The following is an 18,635-nucleotide window of genomic DNA, read 5'->3' on the forward strand; positions in this document are numbered from 1 at the left end:
CACCTTATATTTGAGGTGGGTCATAGAGCTGCTGGAAAACTTTATTTCTAGAATATTGTTGTGGAGATAGACGACTTTTATAGGTTACACTGGTTTGGTCCAAAGACACCAAAAGCATCATCATACATTATAACTTTAAAATATGTTATCTTTTTAAATAAAATATATTAAAAAATAAAGAAATATAATTTAATGTTAATTTGTAAACGAATTATTTTTTATAATGATTTATTCACAAGCCCACCCAATTTGAGCAATTTGTTATTTATTTTATACTTTTATCTAGTATTGTGAAAATTTCAAATATTTACTTTAAAATGTGACTGTATTGAGTCCGGGAAGTTATTAAAATAAATATTTGTATATTGTAAAAAAAAAATTCTTAACAATATTTTCTGCTTGTTATTAGACTACACTCGTAATTTTTTAAAATTTTAAAATTCTTACGTTAAAAAAATTTACCATTTTTCTCAACATCAATACGGATGAGTTGGTATTTTCCCTCCCATACTATAAGCATTGTTTAACAACTTTTATCTACTTCTCCATATTGCATATATCACTAAAAAAGCTGGATCACCTCTAAATTAAAAACGTTTATTTTTTTAATTGATACATGTTCTTAGTTTTTTTTAATTTTAAATTAAAAATATTAAAAATTTATAATCTCAACATTTATAATGACAGCAAGCAAAGCATTTCGTCTAGGAGTCGTTTCTGTCAACAAAAAGATTTTAACAGGGAATATCCGTAAGAATTAGCTGATATGGACATATGAACCTTTCACTAACCTTTTTTTTTTTTGTTTTCATTCTTTACACAGCTTTTCAAACCAAGTTTCAGTCATAAGAATGACTCGCCTCAAAGTACACCAAAGACTAATAGGAAAAAGTGAAAGAATAAACCACTCTCTAAATTGGCAAGAAGACCTCTCATATCATCACTGTAATAATGGTCTTCTTGGACCCAAAATATGCTTCATTTACTTAAGCATCATCCAATTGAAGTATCTATTCCTCTATTTCACGTATATGTACACACGCATTGCCATCTTCATCTCTTCTCCGGCTTTTCAGGCAATGCAAGTTGGTAACAAGCAACTAGAAAAGAAACACAACCCTCTCTTCTGCACACAATAAAATGAGAAAGAAAACACAAATTAGAAAGTAATCTAGACTTTATCAAAAGATACAAAGACTTGAAATTTTGGAAAATAATAGAAAAATCAAAGCAAAAGTCCCACATTTATGGTTAAAAAAAGAGTAAAGGTGTGTGTGGGGTTAGACCTTTTTAGCCTTAGCATAAAGAAGCCCCGGTGAGATCTTGTACAAGTCCTCATCAACAGGTTTTGGAGTTGGCCTTGGCAGTGGATTTGGGCTCGGTGGTTCGATTTCCACGTCACTCACCCAATTCTTCATCATTTTTGTTTCTTTTTCATGCTGCTCACGCACCTTTGCCTTCAATGTCAGCAAAACAATATTTAATTAAGAACAATCTTGATGCTTTCCATAAAGTCATATGTTTTAGGCTACGTGTCTTTTCACACATAAATTCTAATCTAACAAAGTTAATTATGTCATTATAATATAATTTCACTACTTTCGTTGGTTTATTGCCACATGAAATCATAATGAAAATGAGCATGAGCAAAACCCCACTTGTCATGATTGAACACCAGCACCGTTTACCAAATAAACACAGAACAAGATAATAATTTCTGGCGCTCCGCTAAGCATTGATAATGGATGCATTGAATAATTGGGAGGGCCCACCATAAAGTATGAACAAACCATCCATACTCAATAGAGAATGCAGTAACAAAGACAAAGTTGCTTTCAATTTTCACTTCGCATGGTCTAACCCCATAGGCATCACTATGATGCACAACTTTGTTTAATAATAATAATTAATACTCTTTAATTAATATTTTGAAAATATTCATTAATAATTGCTTAAAAATAATAATATGCATATGCCTTAATTTAATGTAATCTTAAATTGTATATAAATTTTGTTGGATATTTTGTAAATTACCTTTCTGCGAGGAACAACGATCATGGCGGGTGTGACAACATCATTCTCATACAAGTCCCCTGTAACGTAAAGGTCACGGTCCTCAGACTCAGAGCAACTGCATCGTAGCAAACCAGCTTGCCTCGCCGTCTCGAAGCACTGTGTGAAAGGAAGGTTCTCATTCCAATCCCAGCTCCCAAATGCTGGCACATGACTCTTCTTGTAGTAATATTCCTATTATACACACATTTATACGAACCCCATAAAACAAAAATTACAAAATTCAACTTTAAAAGTTCGCACAACCTAGCAAGAATATGAAAACTAAACAAGTTACAAAATAAACAAAGGCTTACTTCCATTGCTGTTATGTGAAGACGAACTCTAAGAAAATGGTTTGGAAATGGGATGATATCTTTGTTGTGTGTGTGAGCGTGGGTTAGGAAGTGGTTTAAAAAGAGAAGAGTGCATGTGAGTTGTGGCAGCGTGTGAGGTAGAAAGAAGGAGGAGAGAGAGAGAGAGAGAGAGATAGAGAGAAAAGTTTGGTGTAATGGGGTATGAGGTATGGGATCTAAAGCAAAATAAAGTAATTTTAATAGGAAAGAAACCATGTAACGAAGTTTCACAGTATCAGACAGAGGGACAGAGAGGTAAGATGCAAGGTGAGGACTGAGGAGAGGTCGAGAAAGTGAAACGGGGAGAAAGGGTAGTTAGGTTGCTTTTGTTTTGATTCATTTTTAATTTAGTCCATCAACTTTATTTTAGTTTAGCTGATCACTGTGTAATTTTCTCATCTTGGGAGTTGCTATAATCAGTTCTTCAAATGTTTAAATTATTATAATCTTTCTATTTTAAAAATCTTATTGTTAAATTAGATTAATGTAAATAAACACAACTTAAATATAGCCTTTTGAATATGAGAAAGCATCAAATTTTCTGCTAGTGCATGATAAATTTGCTTTGTCCAATGCACGAGAAAAGGACCCAAGGGGTAAACTACTAGTAGTACTTGTTTTTCGTGCTGCTACAAATTAAAGGGTCTGATGTTGGTGTTGGGTTTGCTTTTTATCCCCACACGCGTACGCTGAGTGAATTTAGTGCTTCGTGCAAGGGCAGTGAGTGCGTGTGTAAATGAATGCTCGTGACTCCTTGCTAGCGCTCTACCAGACACACTGGTCCATCTGTGATTTAAAAATTGCAGTGTCATTAATGGGTCAACAACTCAAGAGAGTCCAGAGTAAGGCTACGGAATTGCAGTCTATGGTGTTTGAAAATTTCACACTATAGCAGAGTAGCAGTAGGAACTAGACATGATCTTGGGAACTCAATAAAATAATGAAAAAGGAGAATAACCGTGCTCAAAGATATGATAATAAATACTACATGAATAAGATGATCCCTAGAAGCTGTTTAGTTGACCTGCACCACATATGGTTAGCTTATAGATTTTATGTTGGGGCTGTAATGTATTGAAACTAGTTTTGTATCTTGTGAAATGGATATTTAGGATATAAGTTCGTACATTGAACGTGTTATTCTACATTAATATTTTATAAGTTTTAATATAACATTAGAAATAATTTTACCAATTTTAGTTTTTAAGAGATTGAGTTTAAATATTTTAAAATAATATTTTTTTTAATTTTTAATTTTATATTTTAATGTAATAAATAATTTTTTAATAAAAATTTATTAATATACTTAAACTTAAATTAAATTTAACAAAATAAAATTAAATATATGCTTGATTTATCCTCAAAAGCTAACTTGTGAGAAAAACATTATTCAAGTCTTATAATGAATATGTTTATTATATTGCTTGGAGATATTTTAATAATGTATGAGATTGGTTATTAATACATGGATAGTTAATACAAAAGAAGAATTAATTAAAATAACAAAAATGTTCTTAATGTCTAGTGGGAAGTGTGGTGGTGAATTGGTGAGAAAAGATTGAGAGGCCACTCAAAAACTATGATCAAGATGTGTACAGTGCCAAATCGGCTCATCTTTGTTAGATCTGCATTTTACTTACCACATTAGAAGAAAACTTGATGACAATGACTTATTTTAAAAATATTCACACATATAGAGAGATTCAATTACAATATTTTACTGCAAGCACCAAATTGAAAACAAAAGACACCTAAGGAGTCAAATTCATATTCTTTTTTATTTATTTATTTTGACATTAGTTTGTTTACAATTTTATAAAATAACATATATTTAACAGTTATATAACTTAAGTTCTTTGACAGTTAAAAATATCATTAATTGTTTTTTTAATCATGTGAACTGAAGAATTTAATTGCAATATACTGTGTGTTAGTATAAAGATTTTTACATTGTAAATCAATTAGAATATAAATGAATAAGATTTTTATGTTAATTATTAAATAACTCAATGACTATTGTTGATAAAGCAATCCATGATTAAATGAAAATGTAAAAAGTTATTTACACTATTAGTGTGTTTGAAATAAATTAAATTATAAACTTAGTCTTTTTATTTAATCATAAAAATTGTTATAAATCATCAGTTTTGTGTGATGTATAAGGGGAAAAAAGCTTGGCTTTTGAAATAAAATGTCAATGTGAAAAAAATTAACAAAAAGTAAAACAATTATATAAAGATTGAGCAAAACATAGTTTTAAATGTTTATAATATAAATTAATCGGAAGAAATTAATGGTTAGAAAAGGACAAAAAAGTAACTGCACTTAGATGAATAGTGTAATTTAGTCGGATGAACAAAGAGATAAAATGTAATTTGACATGAATGAATCACATTTCTTGAAGGTTGGAACTGTTGTATTTACGTTCCCTTAAATTTTAATTCTCCAAGTGTGTTTATACTTTATCCTTTTAATTTTTAGTTTGTCAAATAATAATTAGTGCTCTTGAAATATTAGTTAATAAATTTATAACAAAAAATTTATAAAAAATATTATCAATGCATTATCATAATAATTTTTAATAAAAATTTATTTATTTATTTATTTTATGTAAATTGTTTACATACAAAGTTTACCAACTAGAACTATCATCTTTTTCATAATTACCTCATCCTTCATTCTTAAAAATTTATAAAGATCTAAACACCCATGCCTCAATTTCCTAAAAGGTTGCTACGTTAATCATTGAGGTCCTTGGACTTCCATGGTTGTTCTTAAGAGTCTTGGCTTCAACTTTTTGAAGGAAAGAGAAAAAAACAAAATTAATTTCATTTCAATAAGCATAACTCCGCATGTGACAACGAACAAGGAAAAATGATATTGGAAGTATTCAAGGTGAAATACAACTCTTAAAGAGAGAGAAGTCATGATAAATAGGCTAACAATGTGGTGCTTTGAACTTGCAATTTATTTTTTATCAGCAATAATATATATTTTATTAATAAGGTACCAAAATTTACAAAAGCATGTCAAAAGAGAAGAATTTAGTTATGGACAAAGTTATGATAAATCAATGGCTATTAACAGCCATACAAATAGGCTTAAATGACGTTATTAAATTATGAGAATCTTAGGACATTAGAAAATGATAAAAGCACTTTGTTGACTTGATAGAGTCTAATTTCACCAATATTGTAGTTTATAGCTAAATATTTACTTAAATATTTCTATTAGAATTAGAAATTGTAGAAACATTCTCTTGATAAAATTTTATTTTTAAACAAATCATTTTATTCTAGATAGGAGACTTTCTAATTAGGATGATTGTGTTTAAAAAATCTTTTCATTCTATTCTATTCCTGTCATGCCACTCAAAAGATTATGTAGGACACTGCTATCTATACTTATTTAAATATTTTTTAATAAATCAAAAACAAGCGATAGATTTTATCATTGTAGACATTGATGTCATAATTGCATTGCGAAAGAATAAGAGAAAAAATATATGGGTAGTATCTTAAAAAATATTACCACTAAAGAGTTGCGTGTAAACACTCTCAATGTCAAAAATGGAAGTTCTAGGAGCTGTCTTGGAGAAAAGAGTTGCGCATAAACACTTTCAGCACTAAAAGTAGCTACGCTAAAAGTGCAAGAAAGTTATAAATAGTCTAAAACTCATATTTTTAAGGTCTTTTCTTTTCTTTTCTTTTTCACATTCTTAGAGGGATAGAGAGAGCTTTAAGAGCAAATTTCAAGGTTCAACCCTAGACTTTTCATCTTTTTAATCTTTTTTCTTATACTTTTCTCTGAATTTTCATTCTACTTTTTTTTTGTCATTCTGAATTCTACTGCCATGGAAGCCTAAACTCCTGAATTGTTTCACAGTTTTAAGGATCATGAAAATTACAGTTTGAGTTCTATTTCACAATCATCAAATTTGATTATATTCTTCTCTTTTTAATTCTAGATCTGTTAATCATAATTATGATCTACACTTATGTGAGTTAGACATTGAATTAGGTAATCAATTGATAGCTTAATTTGATGCATTTTAACATATTAGTTGGATGATATTTTGATTTAATTTGTAGATCAATTTGATTTTATTATTCGATTGAATTGTATAGTTACACTGATTTTTATTCAATTTCATATTTGAATCTTAAGCTACTATGATAATTCGTAATGCATGTTTATGCGGATTTGTGAATCGATGTTTTCATATTTTGTTAGATACTTTTGCGTTTTCCTTAATTTGATAAAGAAATTCCCAAGCAATAACTTATGTAATTTGTATTTCAATGAACAAAACTAGAGTAAAAAAAAATTGATTTATCTTTGTAAATCGACCAAGGTTGAATTCTATATTGTAAAATTTAGGGAAACTTAGTTGTTTTTATACCAATTTGACATCGTTATCCATGAGTATTAGGCTCTATTGAAAAATAACACTTAGTCTTTGGAGACACTTCCAGCAAATAGGAGCACAATAGATTGTAAGTGGATCTTTAAACTTAAATACAATCCTAATGGTAACATAAATAAATACAAAGCTATACTTGTTCCAAAAGGTTTTCACTTCAAGGAAACATTTAGTCCGGTGATAAAACCAAGCATAATAAGAACTGTTTTAACAAAAACTATGTCTAAGTAGTTGCCAATAAGACAATTTGACTTCAATAATGCTTTTAAATGGTGATTTGAACGAGGAAGTATATATGCTACAACCTCTAAGTTTCTCTCAAGGATCTTCCAAAATGGTTTGTAAAATTAAGAAAGCTCTTTATGACTTAAAACAAACTCACAAGACCTAGTTTAAAAAAATAAGCTCTACTTTGTCTCAGTTTGAGTTTACTCAGGCTAAGTGTGACTCATCCTTATTTCACAAAATTACCTCCAAAGGAACTATCTTCCTCTTAATCTATATAGATGATATAATTATCACGGGTGATTTATCTAATGTCATCTCTTCCTTGATGAATTACAAGTATCTCTCTCTTCATATCCCTCATCAATATTATGTGATAATCTTAGGGTTGTTCTTCTCGCAGCCAATCCCAATTTATGTTCCAAGACAAAACACTTTGAGCTAGACTTACACTTTGTTAGGGAAAAGGTGTCTCAATCCAAGTTTCAGTTCTTCACATTCATACCACTTCTCAAGTAGCTGATATTTTTACAGAAGTTGTTTCTTCATCATTATTTTATCTGTTTTGTTTCAAACTCAATGTCTCTGCTAAACCTTCACCCGAGTTTGAGGGGGAGTGTAAAGGTAAGTAGTTGTAAAAGTTAAAAATTAGTTAATTTAGTTGTTCAATTCTCTATTTTGTTTTCTCATTCATTTTTAATATGTGTATATTTACATATCTTTTCATTGTATGTGAGAAATTATATCAATAATACAATTTACATTCTCTTATTTTTTATTCATTTTTTATTTTTTGGACATCTAAGAATTATTAGTGATTTATCATTGTTCATCACTAAAACCTATGTGTGATAAAGTAGTGTAATTCATGGACCTTTATATTTTTCTTTAAGTAAATTAAAATATTTTAACTCAATGTTTTCATTTTAATTTTAATGCAAAACAATAGACATAATGAGTGATCAAAATAATTTTATGGCTTCTGAGACAACAGAACATTTGACTTCTTTAGCATTATTCTCTAACAATGCTAATGTGTCACAATCTCAATCTAATAGGCATAAAAATTAATCTAAAGTCTGGAATCGCTTTACTATAAATTTCTTGTCTATAAAAAGTTAAATACAATTATTATAGTTGTTTCATGAAATTTAATAATAGGACAAATTTCATACTAGTTCATTCGAAGAAATGTAAGAATAACCCCAATTCAATTTAGTTTTCAAATTTAACCAAGAGATGTGTCAGATTGAATTGGTAAAGATGTTTATAACTGTGGAGATTCCTTTTTGATGTGTGAAGCACGAATCATTTTAAAAGTTTGAGTGTTTTACAACTAAAATTTTATATTATTTCACACAATATATTAGCACGTGATGTTTTAGGGTTGTATGAGACAGAAAAGACCAAATTGAACATTTTTCTTGTTCAAAATTGTCAGAGTCTGTCTTATCACTAACACATAGACTTTTGGCCATATTCTTAGTATATATTTAACTAGATATTTTATTAACAATGATTAGAAGTTGCAAAAGAAAATTCTCACTTTTGTCAAATTACAGCCATTCAGGAAAAATTACTACTAAAACTATAGAGAAGTGTTTAGATGAGTGAGACTTAATTGCATTTTAAGTTTAACAGTTGATAATGCCTCATCAAATGATGTTGATATGCAGTATCTCAGAAAAGGCTACTATTTTAGAGCAATTTAGTTTTAGATGGAGAATATATTCATATGCATTGTTGTGTGTATATTTTGAATTTAACTGTGAAAGAGGGTTTGAAGGAGATTGATAATTATGTTTTAAAAATTTGTACTACAGTGAAATATATAAAATCTTCTCCTTCTAGATTAACAAGATTTAAGGCATGTTTTGAACAAGAATTTAAATACAAAGGTCTTATTTGCCTAGATACTGAAACTAGGTGACTTCAACCTTTTTTTTTCTTTATATGTTAGAAGGTGCTTTGACATGTTAAAGACATTTGAAGAGTTTGAAATGCAAGATATGTAAAAGGAAAATGAAGAAAGGAATATAAACAAGAATAGAGGCAAAAAATTATGTATATACTCTGTCAATTTTGTATATTCTTTCTCAAATAATTACAATGTATATATACAAAGTGAATGCTAGAAAAGGCCAAAAGGGATAAGAAGGAATAAAAAATCAGTAGAGCATATTTTTATACAATTTTACAGCTCATCAATTCTAGAATGTTTATTTTGTATGCTATGTAAAACTAATATATTGTTGTTGATGATATATGCCAGCTGCATCATGTTGTATTTAGAAATGATTCATATGTTGTATCATTTAGCCCACAAAACCTGTAGGTAGGAAAATGTCCCCCAATTGTAGTTTGGAGAGATTTGTAGAAAAGAGGCAAGGTGGAAGGCCTTTTGTGAAAATGTTAGCTAGTTGATTAGAAGAGGAAACTAGACATAGTTGGATGAGGCTAGCTTGAGCCTTTTCGCGGGCAAGATGACAATCAATGTCCAAGTGCTTAGTATGCTCATGAAAGACAGAGTTAGTGGCTATATGTAGTGCGCTTTGATTATCACAGTACAAGAGAGCTTGCATGGAGTGCGGAACCTTCAAATCTTGAAGAAGATAAGTAAGCCACTGCAATTTACAATTAACAAAAGCCAAAGCTCTATATTCTGCTTTTGAAGAAGAACGAGAAACTGTACTTTACTTCTTTGTTTTCCATGAAATGAGAGCATTGGCAATGAAGAAGCAATAGCCAGTGATAGAATGCTTAGAATCCATGCAAGTGGCCTAATCTACATCACTAAAACTAAGAAGTAGAGTGCTGCAAGTACGAGAAAAAAATAATCCTTAACTAGGACACCCTTTAAGATAATAAAGGACCCTGAGAGCTGCATTGTGATGAGCATGTGTTGGCTTAGACATGAACTGACTCAATTGTTAAGTAGCAATACTGATATCAAGTATGGTACTAGTAAGATATAGAAAACGGCTAACCAATCTACAATAAGGAAGTGGATTTGTCAGTAAGTCAGAGGAATTAACATGAAGACGAAGTGAACTATCCATGCGTGTGGAGAAAGACTTGCAGCCAAGCAGACCTGAATCCTTGAGAAGATCAAGGCAGTACTTTTGTTGACACTGTGATATACCTTGCTCAGAGTGAGCCACTTCAATATTTAAAAAATATTTTAGTGTGCCTAAATAGTTAATGTGGAAGTGGGAATGAAGGATGTGCTTGATGTGATTAATTTCTCGAATGGAATTACTAGTTAAGACAATATCGTCAATAGATAATATGAGTGCAGTAAATTCAAAATTACAATTTTTAATGAAAAGACTTTGATCAACATGAGAATGACTATATCCATAGGCTAATAACAAGGTAGAAAGCTTCTCATACCATTTACAACACGCTTGCTTCAAGTATAGAGTGATTTACAAAGCTTGCAACTCTTAAAAGGAAGATAGTCATTCAATTCTGGTAGAATCACCATGTATACATCTTCAAAGAGGTCCCCATGTATGAATGCATTACTCATATCAAGCTACAGAAGGCTTAATCGATTGATTGATGTTAAAGTAAGGACAACCCTTATCGTGGCCATTTTAACAACAGGGGAAAATGTCTTAAAATAATTGATGCCTTCAATTTGCAAATATCCTAGCCATGAGGCTAGCTTTGTAGCATTCAACACTGCCATTGTAATGCCTTGGATTTTGTAATAATATTTTAATATATTAATATAAATGTATAAATTAATGTATTGAGTGTGAATTTAATTATATAATGATTTGAATGTAACAATGGTTAACTTGAGTTTTGGGCTGGAGTTGTGTGACTATATAGGCTAAGTGTGTAATGCAGGGTGTTCTTGCTGTAGCAAGAAGGCCTTGGGAGGAAGGCGTGAGACTGTCGCCTTCTCGCTATAGCGAGAGGTCCCTCTAGGTGCATTTCTAGATGCAATCTAGCTGTAGCGAGAGGATCTCGCTGTAGCGAGATTCTGCAAAAATTAGAGTGCAGTTTCTTCTAAGATTTTCGCTGTAGCGACAAGGAGAATCGCTGTAGTGAGAGATGTCTCACTACAACGAGAGTGTTTCGCTGTAGCGAGAATGTCGCGACCAAAAAGGTATTTGAAGGGGTTAGGGTTTTAAAAATTCATTTCTCATTCCTCTCTTCAAAATCTCTTCGATTCTCTCAACCCAAAACCTTATTTTACCGATTCAATTGCCTCCAAAGTTGTTCGGGAGATAAATTAAAGGTTGAAATCATGTTGCGAACACTTGAAGGTAAGTTTTAATAGTTAGTGTTTCAGTTTCTTATCCCTATTCTCTGTTTTCTCGATTTTCCTTGGTTTTCATGGGGTTCTTCCATGAATTTAGGGCGAAATTCGTGTGGCGAAGCACTTTCTTAGTTGACTTCGTGTGTGGGTCTTCAATCCGAGGTAAGGGGGACTCTACCCTATCTCATTATATTTGAATGCCATGTAATTTGCTATACAATGTCATGTGGATGGTTTGGAATGTGTGTTTGGTAGAATTGATTGATTGTGATGAGATTGTAGTGGAAAGATTGAATAGAGTATAGTGTAATAAATGTTGAATAGTGTGTATGATGGAATAAATTGATGAATGTGAATTATGTTGAAATGTTATGTGTATTGAATAGCTATTCGTTAAATGTAACGCGAATAAATGTGGGCATCTGTGCTGTATCTATGAAAGAATATGGGCTTGTGTGCCATGTGCTGTGAATGAATATTGTATGTGGCTAAAATGTGTGTGAAAAGGCATATTAAATGCAGTTGTGAATATGCTATGAATGGTTTAGCGATACACTAAGGTGTGGAAGATGGAGACGGTAGAAATATCTTGGGGAAGAGAGAGTCATGGTGATACCAACAGTGAGTGTGAGTGTAGGTGCACTACAAGCCACATACTCTCCTCCTGACTAAACCTCTGACCAACACTTTTGCTCAACGACTCGTGATCACAAACGTGGTATCCATGAGACGGGGTAATTGGCAACCATCCATGGTGTAAAATTGTAATCACAGTACCACAGACAGTGTGGCTACGTGCAGTGAGCGCACGTATGTAAATGTTATTGGTGTCGTAAGTGCACCAATTGTGATTGAAATGAAATGCTTGAAAGTGTTGTTTGTGATTAACTGTAATTAAGTAGAATATATGAGAATTACATGTGGAGTGCGTAAGGTGAGTCTCTATGTTTGTGTGTGTTTGATAGTATAGAGTACTCATCCTTACATTTATTTTTCAAGTAACCAAGACGATCAGCACCGGGTTCAGTGAAGGGATAGATGAAACTGCTATAAGACTTAGTTTTTATTTTGAAATTTTGATGTAATTTAATAGGTCTTGTAATAGTTATTAATATAAACTTGTAATCTCTTATTATTTTGAAATACTTTGATGAAACCCTGTGTTGAAAAATTATATTTAAATAAAATTTATTATTCCCATTTTGTCAAAATTTATTATTTTGAAGTAAAATTTAAGGTGTAGGATGGGCGAATTTGGGGTTGTTTGGTTGGTGATGATAAGATCTTCTGGAATAGTAGAAAGGGATGAAGAGGGATTTGGTAAAGGTGAGGAAAAGGGTTTTTCAAAGAGACATGATTCTGGGCTAGGTGTAGAGGTTGTGTGATAAGTGAAAATATCTTGGGTTAAAAGTGGTATGTGTAGAAATTTTGTGTTTGGGCCCGCAGGTAAGATAGGTGGGCTGTTGGCACTAAAAGGAAATATCATTTCATGAAACAAAATATTTTTAGAAATAAAAACTTCTTCATTGTTTGTATCCAAGATAACATACTCTTTTATACCATTCTCATATCTTAAGAAAACTCATTTACGGGATCGTGCATTAAATTTCTGATAAGGATTATTTGTTAAAGCATAATATAAACAACCAAAAACTTTGAGCATTGAAAAATCTGGTGATTGTTTGTTTAATAGCTTAAATGGTGTTTTGTTTGAAATAAGGGAGAATAAACACAATTAAGTAAAAAAAAATATGCTTAACGACATAGGACCAAAAATTGTTTGGGATATTTGATTGAAACATAAGTGCCCTAACAACATTAAGAATGTATTGATATTTGTGTTCAACTCTCCCATTTTATTGAGGGGTATAAACACAACTTGTTTGGTAAATAATTCCTTTTGAGGAGAAGAATTTCCTTAAGAAAAATTTTGGCCCATTATCAATTCTAATGCACTTAATAGTTTTCTAAATTGATTTTCAATCAAAGCAACAAAATTTTGCACATGTGTCTAAATCCTAGTATATCGATTGTGATAATCATATATGGTTAAAAAAATATTTGTGATTATGAATAGAAATTTTAGAAAATGGGCCCTAAATATTCATATGAATTAATTCAAAAAATTTAGAGTTATGATTTGTGCTAGAAGAATAAGGCAGTTTTCTTTGTTTTGATAAATGACAAATTTCACACACTTCATCAGAATATATAGGAATAAAAGGGTATTGTTGGTGTAGAACATTGAGATGATCCAAACAAATGTCCTAATCTAAAATGTTAAAGACTGGGATTATTGGTGGCAATGTTGTTGATGATAGAGGGTGATTCTTTCTCCTTGATTACTATATGATATAGTCCTTCCTCTAGTTTAGTCGAACCAATCATCTTCAATGTGCTCACTTCCTAGATATGGCAAGAATCATTAGAAAAGGTTATGAGGTATTTGAGTGTGGAAATGAGTTTGGAAATAGATAATAAATTAAAGGTAAATTCTAGAATATATAAAACATTATGAATGACAAAGTTTGGTGAGAAATAAATAATTCTAGAAAATAGACTTGGATAATATTTCCATTTGGTAAGTTGATTTTTATTAGTTTAATCTTGTAGTATGAATGGAATAATGTAAAGATGAAGTAATATGGTCAGTTGCTCCAGAATCCACAATCCATGGTGTGGTTTGTGATGAGGTGGTATTATGTGTGTGTGTGTGGTGCAGATAAAAAATATGTAAGTGATACCAAAAACATCGTTAGTGAGATGATTTGGGCTAGAGTAAGAGAGGTTGGCTTGAATAGACATAGCATCTGGGCTCACATCAAGAGTGCAAGGAATTTGTTAAAGGATTTCCATAAGCTACTGATATTGGGCCCAAGTCCTTGTGTTGGTGTGTTTCTACGTACTTCTCCTTCTCTTTCACAACATTTGCATATGGAGTATTTTTGTTGCTAATGCGTGGCCATGTAGGATACTTAGGGTGGCTGGGGGGATAACTAAACTTAGCATAGCAAACATCCATCGTGTGTCCAAGATGATTGTAGTCTTCACATTTTAGGACAGAGTTGTCGTGTTTTTTATAACAGGTATCGATGGTGTAACCAGAGCGACCACATTAGTCACATTTGTAGTTAGAAGGATTGGTTTTAGCCCTCTCCCCCCCAACTGTGGAACACCACGGCCCTTACTAGAAGCAACATTAATGAAGGGATTGAGTTCGGCAGAGAAAGAAGTAACACTCATGTGTTGACGTTCATGTTGAATAATCATCGAAAAAACATGATTCGCAGAGGGTATTGGATCGATGAGAAGTATCTAAAACTGCACCATTGAAAAATGTTCATCAAGATCTTTGAGGAATATGACAATGAAGCCTTGCTGGTGGAATTCTTTGGATAGGCATGAGCAAGGTATTAGGGGACGAAAATCATCTAGTTCCTCCTAGACAAACTTGAGAATGGTATAGTAATCAGTAACTGAATTGGTACCTTTTCATGCTTAATCCTATAATGCAATTCATGAATAATGATTGAGATTTAGAGTTAACTATTGTAAGAATTTGTTATTAATTAGATTGTTATTCATGTTTTTAGGGAGAATGAACAAGTGAGAGCTTTAGAAGATTAATGGATAAAAAGGAAAGTAATATCAACTTCTTTTCAAGACTTGCAAAACTAGAAATCTACATGAGCAAGTACACACCTGTGTATATGCTCGTATACTTCTCGGATCACATAAATTAAGCAAAGCACCTGAAGTAAAGATATACACAATAAAGTACATGACCGTGTATCTGAACATATAGATCAAAGAAGCTTAAAGGGGTGAATATCCAAGAGATCAAAGATGTACACGTTCAGGTACATGACCATATACATGGGTGTGTAGTTTAAAGAAATTTACAAGGGGTGAATATTTAAGAAATCAGATATGTATACGGTCAAGTACATGACCATGTACCTGAATGTGTACTTTATTGTGCATTAAATTTGAGTTTCTGTGAGACAATAAGTAAGGGTACTACCACTATGAAAGAAGGATGATGCAAAAATCTAAGGGGACACTTTTAAATAAAGCAACAGTGACGACTATAGTTGGGGATAACAACAAGACTCTTCATTTATTTTCTAATTTTGAATTGTAGTTTCTTTATGTTTAATTTCTAATTTCCTTTCTGAGTACCTAGATGTAAGAATCCTTTGTTACCTTTTTTTGTGATTCTCCTTCACATTATTTCATGTTTTATTCCCTTAAGTTCAATTGAGTAGTTTTACTTATTGGTTGATGATTCAATTTATCGCCTATCTTATTTTCTGGTTTTGAGTATAAATCTTGCATGATTTACCATTGCTCAATTGAAAATACTTGAATGCAATTCTAGAAATAGAAAGACATAAGTTTTCTGTATTAGGGACAACCCTAATAATGGGATTCACAATCAAATTTAATGCAACCTAAGAGAATTAATTAGGAAAAGATTTCAGTTAATTAATTGAGGGTTATGAGTCATTATCTTTGAGAAAGATATTGACTTATATCAGGAATTCCTGCAGCTTTAAGATTATTAAAACTAAGTAGTTGATGGAGAAATCTAGTTATTTGAATGCTTAGGAGAATTTACAATCTAGGTACTCGCTTTATTCTTCTAGATAGACTTAGTCTCATTTTATAGACTTTTGTTCTTGAAATATGTTTTCTTTCTAATTGTTATCTTTCATCCTAACAAGTTTATCATCATAATTCAATTGTTTATGTTCTTTAATAATTGTGTGATTAAAGATTGAAAATCTTAATTAACAGTCTATGTGGATACGACACTTGGTACTCTAATATAGTGATACTACTATGACAATTAGTACACTTTCTCATTCATTAATTTGAGACATCAATAAGTGTATTGCATCGTTCCCAACTATGAAATAAGGGATCTGTAGAAGTTGGACTGAGAATGGAACCATTGAGGAACCCCAGCTTGTTTTCAGAAATGAAGGTCAAACAAAAAGTTTGTGACTAAGGATGGCAATGGGTAAAGTACTTGATGGGCACCTGCAAAATTTACCTACAATGGGTAGGGTATTTATCCGCTATATAGGTACGAGTATGGGTATGGGTAAAAATCCGCAAATTTTAATGGGGATGGATGCGGGTATGGGTATCTAAGTACCCATACCCGCAAATATATATATATATATATATATATATATATATATATATATATATATATGCTTGAACTTTGTTCTATAATTATGCATTGAATTTTTGTATTATTATATTACTTATGTGAAGTTATATAAGATTAATATAAAAATATATTTAATAATAAAGTAAACCAAAAAATTTATTTTGGTTTATATTTTTAATAGAAAAATTTATTTACTATTTTATATCATTTAATTAAGCTAATACAATTTAATTATTACATAGTTAACATGAGATTGACTTTTTTTAAAATATTCTTTATATATGATACACATAAAATATTTTTCATACAAATATTTTTATTAATAAAATCATATTGATATTTAAATCATAAAGTGAATGATAAATAATAAATATATTGTAAATATTTTATAAATTTTACAATCACCTACTATTATCATAAATTTATTATTATTTATTGATAATATTTAAATTTATTTTTTATATTTTAATTTAAAATAATATTTTTCTATGCAACATATGTATTATAAGTACAACTATAATCTATTGAATCTAAATAATATTCTTATTATTTATTCACGTTCAAAGAAGTTTTTAAAAAGATATAAAATATAAAAAATTAATATTAATTTCTATTTGTTAATTTTTCTTAAGATAAAAAGGTATAATTTTTTTTAATATACACATATATTTTTTTATTATAAAATTTTAGTGTGACCATTTATCTTTTATTCAAATTTTTTTAAAAAATTTATATACATTATAAATATTTAATTCATTAAAATATTTTTTCAAAAATTTGTATTTTTGACAAAATACTTTCGTATAATATATGAGTTAAAAATATTAGTTTTAATATATATATATATATATATATATACATATATATATTAATTATATTATATTATTTTAATTAAATCTATTATTTTCTTACAATTTCAAATTCAAAAGTTTAAAAAAATATTTTATGTATCCACTTTTCGTTATTAGTACTTGAACTTATCTACTCTAACTCTATTCTCATTCTCAATATTTGTCTCATTAAAACCTAATAACTATGAAACGTTATTCATTAGAGTTAGTTGTCACTTGTCAATGCCGCCACAAGAGGTCACCAAGTGATCCCACACGAAAGGACAACTATTGTGCAGATCTATTTTGTTGTCGCTCTGACATTGCCGATAGATCGAATCTCACACAAGATAGGGTTATCACTGACAAATAATTTGTGTATTTAGTTTCGCTTATTGTTTCTAAAAATTTTAGTTTAAAAAATTATTATATTAAGATACATTTAGCACTTGTGATCTTTGAATATTTATTTTTTATTTATGTTTGTACCATATTCGATAACTATATATTGAATTTTTGTATTATTATGTCACTTATGTGAAGTTATATAAATATATTTTTTTTATAAATGTTTTTTTCTCAAACAAGCGCGGATAATGGGCACAAGATGGGTATGCGGGTACCTAGAGGATACGGGTACGGGGATTAATGTTCATACTCACGCGGATATAGGGCTGGGTAGGGTATTTTTTTAAAACGCGGGTATGGGAATGGGTACTATAGTACCCTACTCATACCCTACCCATTGTCATCCCTAATCGTGACCAATACAGATAATTGCTGCTTGATAGAGATGGAGTAACAATAACAGAGGATGGACTCTCACTAGGGTGGATATAAAAGGGACTAGATGAATTTTGATTAGGGTCAGAAAAGATAGTAAGGAGAGGTGGTAGCATGTTGTCCTCAGGACTTGAGGAATCAGAATTTTTGTTGTCTGCCATGGAAATTAAAGGCTCTAATACCATAAAAGGGAAATGAAGAAAGGAATAAAAACAAGAATATAGGCATAATATTTTGCGTATACTCTGTCAATTCTACATATTCTCTGTCAAATGATTATAATGTATATATACAAAGTGAATGCTAGAAAAAGCCAAAAGGGATAAGAAGGAATAAAAAATCAACAAAGCATATTCCTATACAATTCTACAGCTCATCAATTCTAAAATGTTTATTTTGTATACTATGTAAAACTAATATATTGTTGCTATTTAGAGATATGGTTGCTGCTGCATCATGTTGTATTTAGAGATGATTCATATGTTATATCTTTTAATATAAAGTATATTAA

At 30.5% G+C, this 18,635-nt stretch overlaps 1 protein-coding gene across 1 annotated transcript; it reads right to left on the minus strand.

Annotated features, from left to right (window-relative positions):
• Positions 1 to 1,072: 1,072 nt before the first annotated feature.
• LOC113849455 lies at positions 1,073 to 18,285 on the minus strand. Its single transcript, XM_027479373.1, has 4 exons — positions 18,079 to 18,285; positions 2,035 to 2,247; positions 1,287 to 1,457; positions 1,073 to 1,126 (listed from the first exon to the last, which is right to left on the minus strand). The coding sequence occupies exons 1-4, from the start codon at positions 18,283 to 18,285 to the stop codon at positions 1,073 to 1,075; spliced, it is 645 nt and encodes a 214-aa protein (XP_027335174.1).
• Between the last annotated feature and the right edge of the window lie 350 nt (positions 18,286 to 18,635).

This window comes from Abrus precatorius, unplaced genomic scaffold, assembly GCF_003935025.1.
Source record: "Abrus precatorius isolate BTA unplaced genomic scaffold, Abrus_2018 Scaffold9, whole genome shotgun sequence".
Lineage (NCBI taxonomy): Eukaryota > Viridiplantae > Streptophyta > Magnoliopsida > Fabales > Fabaceae > Abrus > Abrus precatorius.

What these genes read in the sequence shown, in the direction of transcription:
- LOC113849455 (XM_027479373.1), bottom strand. Translation starts at nt 18,285, where the DNA reads ATGGCAGACAACAAAAATTCTGATTCCTCAAGTCCTGAGGACAACATG. An exon ending in TAGGGATGACAATGGGTAGG is followed by an intron (nt 2,248 to 18,078) that starts GTATGAGTAGGG and finishes TGTGTATAATAG; the next exon opens with GAATATTACTACAAGAAGAG. An exon ending in TTTATGCTAAGGCTAAAAAG is followed by an intron (nt 1,127 to 1,286) that starts GTCTAACCCCAC and finishes TATTGTGTGCAG; the next exon opens with AAGAGAGGGTTGTGTTTCTT.